Source organism: Bactrocera dorsalis, chromosome 5 (assembly GCF_023373825.1).
Source record: "Bactrocera dorsalis isolate Fly_Bdor chromosome 5, ASM2337382v1, whole genome shotgun sequence".
Taxonomy (NCBI): domain Eukaryota; kingdom Metazoa; phylum Arthropoda; class Insecta; order Diptera; family Tephritidae; genus Bactrocera; species Bactrocera dorsalis.
Window position 1 is genome coordinate 35,522,934 of NC_064307.1, and position 18,780 is coordinate 35,541,713.

An 18,780-nucleotide genomic window follows, 5' to 3' on the forward strand; every position below is an offset into this window, starting at 1 on the left:
TTTTTCATTGTGCCCAAATGCCTTTGCGACTGGTCTTTCTTCAACCATTTTTCTACCGTTGGATGTTTGTCTGTCTCCACTCCATATATTACACATTACAAATCTGGGTCTTCTTGCTAACATTTTCGTAGTTCCCTCGAATCACAGTCCGATGTTAATGCCATTAATCATTTATCTATAATATCTACTTTGGTCTCAGCTTTTAAGCAATTACATGAACGGCGGCATATCACTTCTACCTATCTACCAGCTGCTTAATCTGTCCGTATTTGAAAAATTTCGATACAAAGGTGCATATGAAAATTTTCGATGTACTTCACCAGTATCAGTAATTACCTCTAAGTCACACAATTTCTCTCCTGACGTCGGGTAGAGATGCTTGACTTCGTAGCTGAGGGCGCTACTTTCGTCAAACGCATCATTATTGATGACGATACGTAGGTTCATTAATATGACGTCAAAACAAACCAACAGTGTCGAGTAATCTAAGAATGGCGCTACAAAATTGAGCTGCAACCGAAAAACTCGCTGAAAGCATTCCCAGCCGAAACATTACCAGCCTAACAATTGGAATTATTACTAATATGCTAATAATGGCTCAAAAGGAGACTATCTGGAAAGCAATAACAAAGATTTTAACTATAATACGTTAATTTTTTTTTGTCTTGACAGCCCCGAAATAATGAAATAACAATAACCACAAACAAAAAATAATTTAGACAGACATAAAGTGAGCTAGAGCATCCGAATAATTTATAAGTTTTCGCCAAATGTTCGAAACAGATAAGCTATGTAAATTATTTTTTTAAAATATGTGGCCCGAATTGTATGTTCACACGCATTTGCATAAAAAGCGCTTTAATAATGTATGATTGCCCATTCAAGTCGTTCATATTAGGCGATTAGCAAATAAAAGCGAAACGTTCAAATGTGGCGAATTTAATTGCGCGAATATCCTTAAGACAGCGCCACATTTGCTTTATTGCACGCAAGTAGTTTAAAGTTTTCCTCAGCAGATCTATATGTGTTTATATTGTTGTATATATAATACATATGTATTTAAGATGGGCAAAAAATTAGTTTATATTTTATTTTTCGTAGTTACCATGAAAATCTCATTCAACATGGACTAAAAACAAGTCCTGGTAAAATCTGAGCTCTTTGTATTAATATTAAGAGGTGCCTCATCGACATTTTCGATTTCCCATATAAATTACATGGAAAAAAAATCATTTTTTTTGTGGTTATTGGTGCGGAGATTTTAATGTGCACGCGATGGCGGCCAGTAGGGATGGGTAAACTCGATTCCGATACTACTCGAGAATCGAGTTTTCTCGTTAAATAATCGATTTTTAAAATCGATCTTCAGGAGTCCGAAGTGGATTAAGAATCGGTTCTTGACATTCGAAAAAGAGCTCAGATTTTACCAGGACTTGTTTTTAGTCATGTTGAATGAGATTTTCATGGTAACTACGAAAAACGTCCCGGTGTGTTTAAACGTAGGTACCTGCTGACGACAACCTTACTCTACGGTACTCAAAAGTAGTAAACGGATCAAATCAATGCGTTGATCAGCGCCCTGAGAATGCTAAGCATTTTCAGTACCAATTGGCCAGTGTGGAATGGACACACTAACCACCTTGTTAGGGTTCGAGGCCGCATCTAAAACCTCTGCCGTACTATGGGTCCGGCACCCGGTTGCAATGCAACTCCACATTGAGTGATCGACAACACTCTTTCCCGCATTGGGTATAGAACCAAGCAACGCACCACGATACTCCCCAAGGGGCCTACCGCATGAGCAGGTTGGAGCGAACTCCAAGGGCTCCTGCTCCCCGTGGTACCAGAATTAAGTCTCCGGTCAGGACGCCTCGTAGCCGAAACTACTACCAATTGAGCGCTTCCATACTGCTCTGTGACTGGTGACGCAGGGGCTAGACCCCACACTCCCATCCCACATCCCAAACCCCAGCAAACCCCTTACTTAAACCTACCCAATCGAACGTTTTAAGCGCGCCCATCAATGTCTGGCAAGCGCGCGGTCGACTATAGGCCGCAATATACTGGGCAGAGGCAGCGGACATCATGAGATGTCCAGCCGGCTTCCCCTTGAAGTGGCGAGTTGCCGACAATGCGGGGCATTGGACGTGCCGCCTTGTGATACCCTCTTGGCCACAACCCTCCGGCATACATCGGACTTTGCCGGACAATTTGCAAACTCGATGGTCAAAGCCCATACACCGGAAACAACCGGCAACTGGGCTATCCGCACGAACATCGGAAGGAGAACCACTTTCACGTAGACCCTTCCTACCTTCAAAAGACTTGCGATCACCTCGTCGTCGTTCCTTCTAGAACGACGGTCGTCCTAGACCATTCTCCTTATTCCAGGAATAGCTTCTTACGCGGACATCTAGTTGGGTTCACGCCAGGAAAAAGCAACTCTTCTTGATCGTGTTCTCGAATAGTTCATCCATGAACTCCATCCAGCTTGAAATGGGTGTGCACACCCTGCACAGCGACCTTTTTCCTTTCCTTTTTATTGACGGTCACACTAAGACCGACATCTGCGAATTTGGTGTTATTCACCACCATATCCCTTTCCTTGATGGAGGGGGTCCGAATGACCACACCACCATCCTTCGTTTGCTTCAGTGCGTGCACCCGCACGCCAAGAGACGGACCCACTTCTTTTACAACCTTTTTGGCACACCTCCTTGGATGAGGTGCCTGGAGCCTTGCTTCTGACCACAACAGACCAGGTCTCAACAGGTTTAGGCTCCTTTGGCGCTGATTGCCTCCAGCACAGGTGCCGGTGGGGCAGGTGGGGCAGGCGCCGAAGACACAGGAGCCTCCATGTTTCTGGTCGAATGACCAACTGCACTATTAATCTTGTGCAGTGCATCTATCTGCCCGCGAAGGTGGGCATTTTCAGCCATCACTTTCAGTACCAGTGACTCGTATTTCCTAGCATGAATTATGAACCCCTTCATAGTTTCTGCCTCAAGCTCCCCCCCGAACACCATGGCACTAAACTCATCATTTATAGCTGCGAGAGCTGGCAATGATTGTTGTAGCGCCACCCCCAACATTACAATTATATTTACCTCCTCCAAAAGAACTCTCGGCATCATTGGCAGTGCTGTCCACACTGCAGTCCCTTTCAAAGCAACTGCTCCTATGCTCTTCCTCCTCTGGCGATGGCCCTTTGCGGGCCTTCCTTTTCGACGGCGGCGGCTTCAGAGGCACTTCTTCGGAATCCGAAGAAGCCTCCACTTCGACCATCATCACGGACTCCTCCATTTTTGTTTGGGATTTAGCTCCCTTCCTCTTTGTTTTGGGCATTTCTGCCTCTCGAAATTTCACGGCACTAATATTCCACTGTCTCTTGTCCTTGGGAAAACCCAAGCCGTTTCAAAATTAGTGGAAAAACCCCAACAACTCGCGGGGTTTTTACGCACTAGAGTAAATCCCACACGCCACTTTTATTGTTTGCAATATTTGGGTAAACCCGTACTGCACTTCTATTGTTCTCACGCACTAAAACTTTCTTGTGCTCTCTCACAGGAGTTCTACCTGCGTTAGGTAGCACACACAAACACTTCACTTAATCCCTTTTTTTTTCTCGGGAAATGTATGTTTTCCGCACAATATTTGGGTAATACCCACACTGCACTTCTATTGTTTGCACTTAAATCTCTTCGTTTTGATAAAAACGATTTCAAATATTTGCCAGTGACTTAAATCACAATATTGTCACTAAATAACGCACCGTCAACTGAAATCGTCCGCGCACACGACCGTTCACCTGGGTAACTACGAAAAGTAAAATATAAACTAATTTTTGGCCCACCTTAATATGTATGTATGTATATTTATATAAGAGCGACCGCCAAACGATTTAAAGCACGCCATTGCCCGTCTGTAAAATCTTAATGGCATGCTTTTATGCCACAACATAATCGTAATTACTTTTCCCGAAGTTGGCGGTTATAGTTTCAGTAGCGTTCTTTCAATAGTTTGTTTTCATTTATAGTTTTTCTTTTCGAACTCAATGAAATATAATCAAATCTACGCACAGTTAAAAACAATTTTGAGCCGTTTCGGAGAAATGTTGTATTGATTTGGTTTTGGCATAAAAATTTTTCAACACGAAAACTACGCCTACGGTAGCTGTGGTAAGTCGATGACCAAAATTATATCCATAAATTCAATATTATAAGCTCAGTCAGTTTTGTAGATAACGGCAACCGAAAGTTTGAAAGGTGAAATGGTCATTTAAAACTCTCGGACATCAGGAAGGTTTTTTAGGTTGGTATAACGGTATATTACAATATCTATAAGTAGTATAAAGACGTTCAAAGCGTGCCAAGAACGCTTAAAAGATAAACCGCGCTCTGGACGACCATCGATCTCTACCAACGACGGCCATTAAAAATTTGGTGCATGAAAATCGTCGATTGACCAATAAAAGTTTTGATTATACAGTTGGAATATCTTTTGGTTCAGCCCAATCCATTTTCAGAATGCTTTCTGTCTCAAACACGTCAACTCTCCATGAGGTTTTCTATCACAATACTACAACTTGCCTCATTTTATTGGCTTTATTGGTTCTTCGCGACTTTTTTGTTCAAACCAAATTCATATCGTTCCGCAACTACCGAATTCGCCCGATGTGACTCCGTGCACGTTCTGCTTATTCAACAAACATAAATGGCATAAAAGGGGATGCCGTTTGACTCATTTTCTTGAAGGCTATACGAGTATCAGCAATAAAAATATTCCATCTGTTTCGAGGCCTGGAGAAGGTGTTGCCAAAAGTAAGTTTTTGGGGCATTACTTTGAAATTAAAAATAATTACTCTATATATATAAAAGAAAGTTGTGTTAGTTACACCATATATTACCAAGAAAGGCTGAAGCGATTTGATGGAAAATTGGTGGTGAGGAAGCTTAGAAACCAGGGTAAAGACTTGTGAAGGGTACATTAGCTTCGGTGCAGCCGAAGTTAACTTTTTTTCTTGCTTAATCACAGTAGTAAATATTTTGGATATTCCGGTTGACTTTTATACCCCACATCTATATTGATGAAATGCAGAAACAATTTTTCACAGCATTACCAAAAGGGAAACCTCACCAAAAAGTTCAAGGTTACCCTTAGCAACAAGGCTTAATGTTATGATTTTACCACAAGTATTTAGAACAATCAAGTGTTACACCGATGGCTCGAAAACTTTAGAAGGAATTGATGCAGGAGTCATAGGTCCACGCATTAAACTTTCCATACCAATAGGAGGTTTTCCGAACATTTTCAACCAGAAATCTTTGCCATAAGTTTGTTAATAGAGACAAACCTCTAACGCAACCATCGCGATGCATCGCAACGAACGAATAACCTAGCGTTAGTCAAGCCGCACCCAAAGCAATCTCTGCCTATAAGATAAAATTGTAACAGATGCAGGAATGTAGAGAATTGCTGGATAGCCCAGCGGAACGCAAAAAAAGAATGAACTTGATGCTACCCACTAAAGTTATAGGAGCCTGAACTCTTTATCGCGGTGGGTCCATAAAGGAGCTGCTCCGCCAGAAAGAAGGCAACAATTCCAAAGCAAACCAAAGCAGGTTTAAATACTTAATCAACCTCCCTAAATCAAATTCAGTCTACTTATCGCATACTACACTGGTCACTGCAAACTAAAGAAGCACTTATACAATATAGTCCTAGCTTCTTGCGCAAATTTCCGATTCTGCGACATTCAGGACACCTGCTAATCGACTGCACAGCAGTCTGTAGACGCAGTTAAAGACCCTTGGGTCCATGTTTCCAAATATGAATCAAATCGCCTCACTATCAGTATATAGGACTTTTCATTCAGAATAGGGCATAATAGGCCTACGGTCGCAGTTCAATCCTAGTCTTTCTCCTTTATTTTATCTCCCACCAGTAACATTGTATCCCCATGCACAAAATGAATGCAATCAGGATCTAATATACAGATTTTCAAGCATCCGCCTGGCTATATTTCTTATACTTGTATATAGGACAATTTGTAAAGTTTCGTAATAAAATTCAAAGGACATCTATTTCTGGTAATAAAAATCATAAACCATAAAATCGAGTAAAATATTCTCCTATATGATACCTTGTTCGAGCCTTAACAAGCTCTTTATTTTCAATTCGAAGCGCATTCTTATAAATCCTTATATACAATATAAGGTACCAAAAAAGAGCAAAAACTTAAACTACACTTTAATACACATACAAAGTTATGGTATCTACGTATTTATATAAATACGCCTTGTTCTCTAGGTTAATACTGTTTGCATTTTGTTTCAGCTCTTAACCGACAAGGGGTGCGATTTATATCAATTTTCGTTTGGCCTTGTAGCGTTGAAATATTTTAATATTTGGAAATTCTGATTGTGCTCAACGACTGCTGTTTATAGACATACATATGCACGTACATACATATCGCATACATCCATTGCTTTTACTTTTAACTGCTTACAAATATAGAACTATATCTATAAGCATAATTTATGCATAAGTAAGCTTGTTGTTGTACACTAAGTGCATAGCATTTGCCAGTTCTCAAAGTGTTGAAGTGCAAATACATGAAAACACCATTTTAATGGCGAGAAATGCAGAAATATATTCAATTGCTCTCGAAAAGTCTGCTTCAGAAAGCGGTTTTCTGTTTATTGCGGCTCTGTATGAAGGCAATGTATAAGTTACCAATCAAAGACAAGGTAATAAAAACGTGAATATGTTTTGAAGAAATGAAATTAAGGACATACTCGCTAAAGAAATTTGAAATATGCGGATCGAAAATGTACTTATAAATTCTTGGAAGAATATCCAAACATGAAAAGACTTTTTTAACACAGGCCAATTCCAAGTTTTTTTGCTCACCGTAATGATAATGAGGATCATGCAGGCATGAGTGGGCAAATTGAAATAATTGTCTGCTTGCAAAACCATAACGAATCCTTTTGAATGCTTTATTACATGTTTTAAATGCTCTTGCTTGCTAGAAATTGCTTCCTGGTCTTTCCTTTCTATGTGCTTTATCTTTCAAACCCACTGGGAGTCATTATTATGTCTACCATGACAGACTAATGGTAGGAAGGAGGCGGAGAACAACAAATGTTTGCTGTTGAATTTTCTAGGTCACAAAATTTTACTTATGTGATGCATAGCTTTTGATACTTTAATTCAAATGGACTTGTGCGGTATATACATATGTACATATATGCAAATGTATGTGTACATTAGGGTGTTCGTTATATTCCAAGTTATTCATATCCAAAACAAACTGCAACATAGAAAATTTTTTGTTTAAAGCTACAAGCATCTAAAGTTGTGCATGAAATGTACATTTAGTCATAGAGGACACCATGTCGTTTGTGCAACACAGAATGTACTATGTATGGTAAAACACTTGTAGGAATGCTGCAGTCATTTGATGTACAACTTTAACTGCATATAACTTTTAAAGGAATATTTTTAGCAAAAAATCATCCAGAACCTTTTTGTGGTGCGAAAAGTATTGAATTAGAAAATCACCTTTTCAAGGATGTAGATTTACTTAGATAATGCAAAATATCAAAAAAGCTCAGGTTCTGCACATGGGAAAAGTAAATTTATTAAAGCACACTGTAAATTGCAAAATCAGAGTTTTTTACCTTGGAACTGAAAAAACTAAAACTTCAGGGGCATTTGCAGAAAAAGCAAACAACTTGGAAAATAAATGACACCCTAATATAGTATACATATTCTCCAAACGCTTCATATACATATATTGCAATGATTTTCAGTCTACTCACATACCCGTGAATTCTTTTAATTCTTTGTCTTTGACCGAAATAATAATAATGACTTACGATTGCCCTTACATATAAGTAAATATATGTATATTCATATAGTAGCATGATAATATTTGTTGCGCCCTTTTGTTTTCTCTATACTTCTTTCAGATTACAATAATTTTCGGTGGAATATTCATAACCGGCATGCTGGGCAATATTCTGGTGTGTGTGGTTATTATACGCCATCCAACAATGCACACGGCAACGAACTACTACTTATTCAGCCTGGCAGTCTCGGATTTGATATACCTGCTCTTTGGTAAGTGTTAAAAGTGGTTTTCAACTTAATTTACACAAAAACCCTTTAAGTATAACTAAACCCCAATTAATAGTATTTTATTTACCTATATTACATATAATCCAAACTACAATAGTTGATATGGCGCATTGTTACTCATACGCCGTGTCGTCCTATTATTAATTAACTTTGGTGTAGACAGGCCTTTGGTTATAGATAGGCTTTCCCCAAATAGCTGATTATCAATTCACTCAATCGTGGTAGTTAATTTGTGATTAGTGTGATTAAAGTTTCTAAACGAGCGTTCAGCAGAGTCAATGTAGAAAGACAGAGGGATATAGGAGTATAATAAATCATAACGTTTAGTAATATAATGATGCTACTAAAGCTAAACTGTTGAAGCCTTGAAAAGTAATTGTTTTCTTTATTTTTATAATAGTGATTGACAGCTAAAACTCGAACAGTTGAACATAATACAACAGTGTTAATGAAGAGATATTTATGAGATGTATAAGAAACAAATCTTTAACTTCATTTAGACCCCGAATAACGCTTAAAGTACAAAATTTAGTTGAAGCTTTTTGAAATGAGCGAAGGCAGAGACATGGAGACCCAAAAGTCAAATCATACGAAAAATCATAGCTGAAAACAAATGCCAAGCAAATATAGTATAACTGATTAAAATTGTCTGCAATGTGGATTATTTGAATTTAAATTTTAGGTACGCATATACATATTTAAACAATTTATGCTAATATCGAAACCATGCAATTATGCCAACTGGCAAAATAAACAAATCAAAAACAATGTGACAACACAGAGGCGAAATAATAAAATTAACATAACATAATAATAGGCGTTGTTGCCACGAATTGTGCCCTTCGGAGACAGCAAACACAGCCTAAAACATCGTCACATACACGTCACTTCACATATTCGACTAACACACACACATACAACCATTTCATTTCGTCTAAGTGCGAAATAATTATGTAAGCTCACCACAAGACGTACATAGGGTAGTTAGGGCCAACGGGCGGCACGTTTTCGACAAACCCGCAATTGTCTAAGTATTTAAAACTACAGGGACACGTGTTGAGAGGAAATACTTTAAATACAATTACTCCGGCGAGCAGTTAATGCAAACGAAAATTGCATTGATATATGTAGATCGGTGATAACCAACTTTTTATGGTCGCAATTGGAAGAAATTGATCTTGATAACATTTTTTTCCAACAAGATGGGGCAACGTGTTGCGAGAAAAGTTTGGAGACTCGATTATTTCATTAAATAGCCTCCAAGAAGTTGTGATTTATCACCATCAGACTACTTCTTGTGAGGTTATTTGAAGTTATTGGTAATAAGATAAGACTCTTTTCAAGCTTTAGCAGTCAATACCAAAATTAGTAAGAAACAGCCTCAATCATAACATCCCACAATGACTGTGTTTTCAAAGCTCACATCTTCACATGGAAGTCACTATGCTGCAGTCGTGACTCCTGTCATATAATTTTAGTATTCCATAACAACCTTTTAGATAAATTATAATTTACTACCACACAAAGATGCCATTACGGGGTTTAAACTTGTGCAATGTAAATTTGCACAGTGATTGCCTGAATGTGTGAAAGAAGTTCAAGACGACTGAAACTTTCCCAAGGCAATAAATTTCAATAAAGCACTAACGCTTGCACACTTTTGTACTTATTACCTCCGTATGAAGCCATTACGCTTTAATTGTTTTCCAGGAAATTAAGCGGATTTTTATTGCAATTGCAGAAGCAAGAAATTGTCGTGAATGAAGAAGTGTGAGGTTTTTTTCTTTCACGCAGAGTCGAAATGTAATAGTTTGAGGACGTAGAATGTAGAAATGAAGAAGTATGGGAAAAGGTACTCGAAGGTGATGGGCATTTTAGCATTCTAATTCTTGAACGTAATATTTAATTAACATTATTGATTTGTAACACTTTTAATAATAACATAGCGCCAAATTTTCTGTAAATGTATTAATTTGCGAACTCTTTGCGCTCTACAAATATTTTGTAACATTTCCCACAGTTCAGTTGGATGTGTATATTGGCAACAAGCATATCGATTGGCTAGCATATCGATAGTACAGCACGCCTTTATGAAGGGTACATCCACGCAGACTGCACTTCATTCACTAACCTTAAATATATGAAGAGCTATAGAGCTTAAAGAATTTGACCTAGACGTTTTTCTTAACATAAACAGAGCATTCGACATCGGTTGAAAAAACACACAAGTTGCTAAAACCGATTCACAATTCCGACAATGCTGACAGACGAATCAGAGCGATATGAAATACTTTAGCTACATATAGGAACGCCAAAATCAATTGCAGGGAATGGAAAGAAAACACTCATGCTTTCTACTTACACGATCTCGTAAAGACTGCGTGGACGTCTTGTATCGTACATCGTCCATTTGGCATTACAAAACCTGTGTGTCTACGTAAGTAATAAAAGCAAGCCAACTTAAGCTAACCTACGAGTAACCTAATACAATTTAACTTTTTTATGAGGTTCGAAATCTTTCTTCATATCAACTTTAGTTTTTAAGACGGTTGCATTTTATGGAAGACAGCTTTGCTTAGGGATTAATCTCGTCCGCTTCTGATTGCAAAGCTTTTGAAAAAATCAAATCTATTATATAAAAATAATGTATACCCTTATACCCTCCTTTACAGCTCAAGCAAAATTGATGCTTCCTAATTTGTTAATCTTAGAATAATTTGATTTACAGATTGAGTAGTTAGTGTTTAATAACATTTAACCATTTTATACCGTGAACAGAAGAAAACATGGGATAGCCCATAAAATATACTTGTATTTATACTTTATATACATGATCATCATAGCAATAATCGGGGTCGTTTTAGTAATATCCATCTGTATATCCGTTGTCTTTGTCCAATCAGTCTTTGAGGGTCACCATAAAGCTGCCGTACAAATTGGACGATCAAAATGAAGTTTTTTTATGAAAACCTTTACTTTATCTTCACAAAACTTTGCATGGCATTATTGTGCAAGGCAACATTATAACACCGGCAGAAATTTTGCACATTTAACAGGTCAGTAGAATAATCTGGACTGTTTTTTTTGACTTTTTTCATAGAAATTTTTATTCTTCAATACAACTTTTTTCAAATATCATTAGGTATATCGTGGAGTGTATAAACAAATTTTTTCGGATATTTTCGATGGCATCTGTCGGAGAAATGCCTCGGTACATGAGATGGTTTTTTTCACTGGCGAACCCGCTTTCTCATGTTTGGATCATCGGAACCAAAAAACCCAATTTATTTTTAAAAAGTATGCGAATGGTTATCGCCTACTAGAATCATAAAAAATGTTGTTAAGGCAAAAGTAACCAAGGTTTTTTTTTTACATTTTCATGTATTTTTACATAAATTATAAAAAAATATGAAGATGGTAGGGACGATAACCAGACGTTTTGTGAACATTTATAAAAAAAAAAAATTATGATGTCCGCCGGTTTAAGAAAGAGTACTTTGAGAAAAACTCGTTTAAAGTTTGAGCTACTGGAACAGCATACAAAGATGGTCATAAATGTCGAGTGGTATTATTATTTTTGGGCTTTTTGGAAACCGTCCAATGGTAAAGTGGGTTTCTACATTAATTCTTAGGGTGTAAAGGAACAAAAAATGCAAAAAAAAAATTTAAAAAAGATTAACCTACTGACCTCTTAACTACTATACCATATAACAGTAATATCAAAAATCAGATCAAAATCAAAATAAATTAATATTTATAGCCTATTATACTAGTTGAAAAGCTTTGTCCGTATATAGTGTGAATAACTTCGGTGCAGCTGACGTAAACGGTTTTATTTGTAAAAGTTGCTGGTCTTTATGAAGCTTTGGTAATGAATAGCGGCCAATTATCTGTCTACCTTTCGACGCTACACACGCTTCCTCCGGCGACAGCTACGACATTTCTATCTCTTTCACCACCAGTTTTGAACTCTTCACCTATTTCGAATGCAAATTAACGCTAAGACTGTATAACTCAACACAAGAATATAAAATTATTATAATAAGAAGTGTGTGGTAAAGGCAAAGGATTATAGAAAGTGTGGTAAATAGCACCAGTTATTAGTAAATTGCGCCATATGCTTAGACCTTTCAAAATAATTAGATCTTGACTTCAAAAATATCTGTTTTATATGCTTGAAAATGTGTTAAATGCCTTCTTTTAAGTTTTCCACTTTTTGGAAGTTTTAACAAAAGTAATACGCAGAAATAAAATAAAAAAACCCAACATTTTGAAAACGATAGACAGATGGCTCTGGCGTCCTCAAACAGGAGTACTTTTAAGTAAATCATACTAGAATTGACTTAAAAAAAAACGATTTCGAGTTGTGAAACTTTAGCGATAAATATTCAAAAAGCATTCGTATGAACTTCGGTTCTTACATACAAATAAATACGCATGACATGCACTGTATGTAAGTGTTCACCTTAAAATGACACATATGAATACGGCGTTTTTGTAAAGTGGCTGTTGTAATCTCGCGATAAAGAAAATAAACTTGAATTTGCATATATTTACTTACATATATAAACGGATGCAAAAATGCAGTGAAACATCAAACCAGTAAGAGAAGACACTGGTTACACAAGGACTAGTCAGTGATGTAATAAATTTAAACATATTAATTTGGAAATTGTTTCAAAAGATGGCTATAGTTAATGACGACCTAAAATTCTAAAATATTGAATTTCTCTGATGACTCTTGCAATAAGTTGATTAGTCGAACTAGCGCTTCGTACTTGTGTTGTATTTTTTTCGGTTATATACCCACGCACACCTTCAATAGTAACTATATTTGTAGTCGTCACAACAAATGCTTGCAAATATTACGCCACGGTGAAAAATAAAAAGGTTTGAAGTAGACTATAAAAGCTTGAACTTGTTTTTTTATAGTACACTCATATAACATATGAATGTATTATACGCGTACAATAGCACATAGTAACATTAGATACTTAGAAGCGTTTACAAGTACGTAGGCTTTTACCGTAAGTGTTGCTACCCGCAGCGGCTTTCCGTTTCATGCACCACCATCCGTATATTCTGCATATGCGGTTTGTGGTTTGAGACATTTCGCTTGCTTTATTTTAGACCATTTTGCTGTTTTTTATAACTTTTGCACACAAGCTGATTTACAAGGTCTGTCGCAAAAGAAACAGGGACTATTAAAAAAACAACAAAAAATTAATATTTTCAAAAGATATATTATTTTTATTCGATACAGCGTTTAGCCTGGTCAATTAGCATTACAAATGAGTGTTTAAGGTCATTTTTCGGAATGCTCTTGAGGATATCGCCTTTTGGATAGATGAAATGTTCTGAAAACCAGTGTCCTTTCATGGGCAAATGAAGTTTTCCAAATAGGTAAAAATCACGGGCTGCCAGATCAGGTGAGTAGGGTGAGTGATTCATGGTTAATATGGAGTTTTTTGTCAAATATCAGTGACAAGCGTCGACCAATGACGCGGCGCATTAACGTGCAATAGGCTCCCTCATAACATCAGGTAAAACACAGCATTAATCGTTTGGACAGGTGGGACGAACTCTCGGTATACAATACCCTCGGAATCGTAAAAACAAATCAGCATTGTCTTTATTTTTGATTTCTGAAGACGACTTTTTTCGGTGATGGCTCTCGTCCTCACGACCTTCCTGGAATCGCTTAAAACCACTCATGCGCATTACTACAGGATAGGCACTGATCACCATAAACCTTTTTCATCATTCGAAATGTTTCAGTAAACAGTTAAAAAAAATTTAATATTTGCTCTTTGTCCAAAATGCATTTTACGGCCGATGACCAAAAGCTACTGTCACTTTTTGACCGATAACATCGATTGTAGTTATCCAATTGTCTTAAAATGTTTACGAAATGTCAACAAGGGATCAAACTTTTTATTTCATATACCCACCAATAGGTGGTGCCACCAGAAACAGTTATATTTAAAAAGTCCTGTTTCTTTTGCGGCAGACCTTGTACTTACTTATGGGGTATTCCATACCAAATCGACCACTTTTGAACCCGACCCCTTTACATTTTGCTGAAACTTATCCATCCTTTTCTACCCTTTGAAAAACATTTTTGAGACTTTTTTCAAAACTTTTTGTCCAACTTCAAAAAGTTATGAAATTTTCAAAAAAATGGCTTTTTTATTTTCAAATAGCCATAACTTTTGCAGAAATTGAATTTCGGGGACCTTTTTTTTAAGTTTTTATTTTTGAATGAACTTTCCGAAAAATATACGAACAAAATTTAACACGACCAATTATGTAAAATAATCGGTAAAATCGTCATTTTTGTCGCCATTTTTTTCCTCAAAAAAACTTCAATTAATTTGACTACTATCCCTGTTAATCCCGGATTAGGCCGATTTTTTTTATATATATAAGTCTTGCGGTATTTTCGCTAGTTGGCGCTAAAAGCGCGTAGTTCTAGTTTTATTCGTCGGATCGGGTCACGCTATATCTTTTTGGAGAGCTCATTTCACACGCTAACACGTGTTTGATTGATTGTCGTTTCTTTAAGTCGTTCGTGAGTTATAGCGTCGAAAACATGGAGCAAAATAAAGAGAAAATACGGCATATTTTACAATACTACTACGATAAAGGCCAAAAATACATCTCAAGCCGCCAATAAAATTTGTGCAGTTTATGAACCCGATACAGTTTCCATTTCCACCGCACAACGATGGTTTCAACGTTTTCGTTTTGGTGTAGAGGTGGTCGAAGATGCGCCACGCTTCGAAGGCCTGTCGTCGAAAATTGCAATAAAATCGCTGAATTGGTCGAAAGAGACCGGCATAGTAGTCATCAAACCATTATAAACCATTTAAAGAAGCTTGGAGTCACTAAAAAGCTCGGTGTATGGGTGCCACACGAATTGATTCAATAAAAATACCGAAGACTTTTATGACAACCCAAGAACATCTACCTTGAAGTTTCAAATGAAAACTAAACGGTTTATACTTTCTACTCTTAGCTTTCTTAAAACCATTGACCCGTGGACTATTCAGAGCTTCCATTAGGAAATGAACGGGGCCATCGAAAAATTATTGCCTAGCAATATGGTAATTCTTCGGGGAATTACGGCATGGCAGATGTGTTCGCACAACCGTTATAACTTTAAACTCAAATAAAACATTGCAATAAAAATATTCAAAAACCACGAACTTTGCATTCCAGAATTACAACATTTTGCTGACGTGACATTTATTGACAGATTTTGTAACTTGAGTCTTTACCGCTTTGTTCTCTGGAGTCTTCTGAGACTTATTACTTTTCCTGAAAGTATTTTCCGCATAAATTTTAAGCGCTGCTTGCTTAGCGCGTGATTTACGAGCTTATTGCACTGACCCGTCTTGGGCTGGCAAAAATGCAAATATTTAGTTTATTGAATTGTGTTGGCAACGCCAGTGTGAGCATAATTTATGTGAAAACTTTCGAAAATGAATGAATGATACATGCAGATACATACTTAAGCGAGAGTCAAAACAGCTAAAGTTATAAAATGCTAGGCATTATTTAAATTTAAAGTTCAGAAAAGCGCACGCGGGAGCACTTTGACTTATTTAAACATTTATCGAGCATTAATAATTGCTAAAAATAACAGAAGAATTTTACAGAAAACCTTAATTTTTTGTTTCCTTCTAGGCTTGCCCGCAGAAATATTTCTCTATTGGCACCAATACCCCTACCTATTTGGACTACCCTTCTGCAAGATACGCGCGTTCATCTCAGAAGCGTAAGTAGCCGTCTTTGCGCCTTTGGTATTATCAGTGAAACATTACTGCCGATGAATGTTAAATGACAGCCTGCGGCATTGTATTCCGCATATCAATTCTTACTACAGATACTTAAAAATATGACCATTCCATTCGTTTCATTGCCTTTGTGTAATAAACTCACCATCCTTACTACTATTATTGTAATTTTTGTTATTGTAATCATTATAATTCCATTTCAATCGACAGCTCGACGTACGTCTCCGTACTCACAATCGTCGCCTTCTCCATGGAGCGCTTTCTCGCCATTTGCCACCCCCTGCATTTGACCGCGATGAGCGGCTTTAAGCGCGCAGTTCGCATTATAGCCGCGCTTTGGATTCTCAGCTTGTTGGGTGCCATACCCTTCGGTCTGCTCACGGATATTCAATACTTGAATTATCCCTTAAGTAAGCATATAATTTATTTGTTCGTGAAAAATGTTGAAGATTTACACAACACTGAGTCTCACAGTATGAATGGTTAAAAATTTACACAACACTGACAGTCACAGCAATCCATAAATATTTGTGCCATTTCATATTAAGCCGCTTTTCTGGTTAAATGGAGAATTTCAATTCAATTCTGAATAAATAACATTTTGCGCACTTAACTCTCAACATAATTATAACTGAAACTTTTTGCTTTTCTTTTTTCTGCTTTGAAAAGCTGAGACGACAATACCGGAGTCCGCGTTCTGCAGCATGTCGCATTACCCTGAAGAGTTTCCACTGTTCGAGATCTCGTTTTGCTTCTTCTTCGTCATACCGATGCTGCTAATAATCATCTTGTATGGCAAGATGGGCGCACAGATACGTTTCAGCACGACACTGCAGTTGGGTGAGTAAGAGTTGAAAAGTTTCAGTATTTTAATTTGATAGACTTGAAGTCTGTATACGCATTACATTGTAAGGAAAGCTTAGTTGACGAGCATATAAAGAAGAAGTTGTGGTAGTATAAACGTGGGCAGTACACCAACCACTAATACTTATCCTTACATTATGTATATTATACTATGCCTTAACTATATTACATTAGTTAGATTTGCTTAGGGGCAATAAAATGTGCGAAGAAAAGAGTATCAAATCAGCTTCGACTTTAGAAGCACCTTAACGATATATTAACCCTGCTTTTCATTTCTTTCCTTTCTTCAGGCGTTCAACAGGGCTCTATGCACCGGGAATCTCGACATCAGCAGTCACGCAAAGCTGTAATACGCATGTTGGGTAAGTCAAATTCCTTTGCTACCTTATTTTCACAATTTACCCAGAGGGTAACAGTTAAGAAAACAAGCCTTTAATGAAAATGGAAGGAGTATTCTGGTTTTTTGCCATTGATAAAAACAAAAACATTTCATACTTCTCCTGTACCTTTTCTAGTGATTAGTGTATTTATATTAAACAGTACACATAATTCAACAAGTAAAGAAGGGCTGAGTTCGAATGCAACCGAACATTTTATACTCTTGCAATTTGCAACAATCAAAGGGAAATATATATGGTTTAAAACGTCAACCTGGGGTATCGAGATCCAAGAAATTTTATGTATTACCATTCGCTCATTTGCTTCCCATTCCGCGCATACTATTAAAAAAATCGATTTTCCAGAAAACGCGTTAAAAGTCCGTCAACTGACTACAACTTTACAGACTCTTCTCAAGCGGAGCATGTAGAGGTATCATATGAGTTTTTAAAATTTAAGCTGAATGAAATAACGAGTATTCTGCTCAGCATTAACTCAAAAATCACGTTTTGTTGCCAAAATTGAATGCCGGTCTTGCAGCAAATGAGCGACATGGGTATTCAATACCAAATCGACCACTTTGAACCCGACGCCTTTAGATTTTGCTGAAACCTAGCCATCAATTTTTCTCAACCCTTTGAAAAACATTTTTGGAGAATTTTTCCAAAGTTTTTTTTGCCCAACTTCAAAAAAAGTTATGAATTAAAAAAAAAATATCTTTTTTTTCAGATAGCCATGGAGGTTGGTAGAAATTGACTTTGGGGACCTTTTTTTTAATTTTGTTTTTGAATGAACTTTTCGAAAAAATACACGAAAAAAATTTAACACGATCAATTATATAAAATAATCGGTCTTTTTAAGTAAATGATCGTCAAATTTTTGGAAAGTTCAAAAGGCCATTTCTCACAACGAAGCAGCAAATGTACTGGCCTACTGGGTCCCAAATAGAAACTTCCGAAAAATAAGGTGATCCTATATAAAAGCATTTTAAAAACCGATTTGGGCATATGGAATACAAATCTGGGGGAACTGCAAGTAAATCGAACGTAGAAGTAATACAAAGATATCAGTCGAAAACACTCAGGTTATTGAACACGCTCCATGGTACATAAAAGTATTAACTTACACAACGATCTTGAAATAAATATGGTGAAGAGCGAGATTCAAAAAACCCAGTTCAAGATATCTTAATGGCTGCTAAGCCTGCACCCCAACATACACGCCATTAACCTACTGGGCAAACCAGTGAAGATACTCGCCGACTGCAAAGGCTACATCCGTTTAGACTTACCATTTAAATCTTAAGTGTAAACCTGAATTAATTAAATTGTAAAGTATATATTAGGTTGTCAAAAAAGTCTTGCGGTATTTTCGCTAGTTGGCGCTGAAAGCGCGTAGTTCTAGTCTTATTCGTCGCATCGGGTCATGCTATACTTTTTTGGAAAGCTAATTTCACACGCTAACACGTGCTGATTGATTGTCGTTTCTTTTAAGTCGTTCGTGAGTTATAGCGTCGCAAAACATGGAGATAAATAAAGAGAAAATACGGCATATTTACCAGTACTACTAACATAAAGGCAAAAATGCATCTCAA

The 18,780-nt window shown here is 37.0% G+C and overlaps 1 protein-coding gene across 1 annotated transcript in view; it reads left to right on the plus strand.

The window, feature by feature from the left end:
* Positions 1 to 18,780, plus strand: part of LOC109579599 (neuropeptides capa receptor-like) — a 63,536-nt gene that overhangs the window by 9,407 nt on the left and 35,349 nt on the right. Inside the window, 5 exon segments of the mRNA XM_049459238.1 lie at positions 7,977 to 8,127; positions 15,835 to 15,925; positions 16,155 to 16,354; positions 16,614 to 16,784; positions 17,099 to 17,170. Of these exon segments, the coding sequence (XP_049315195.1) occupies positions 7,977 to 8,127; positions 15,835 to 15,925; positions 16,155 to 16,354; positions 16,614 to 16,784; positions 17,099 to 17,170 (685 nt within the window).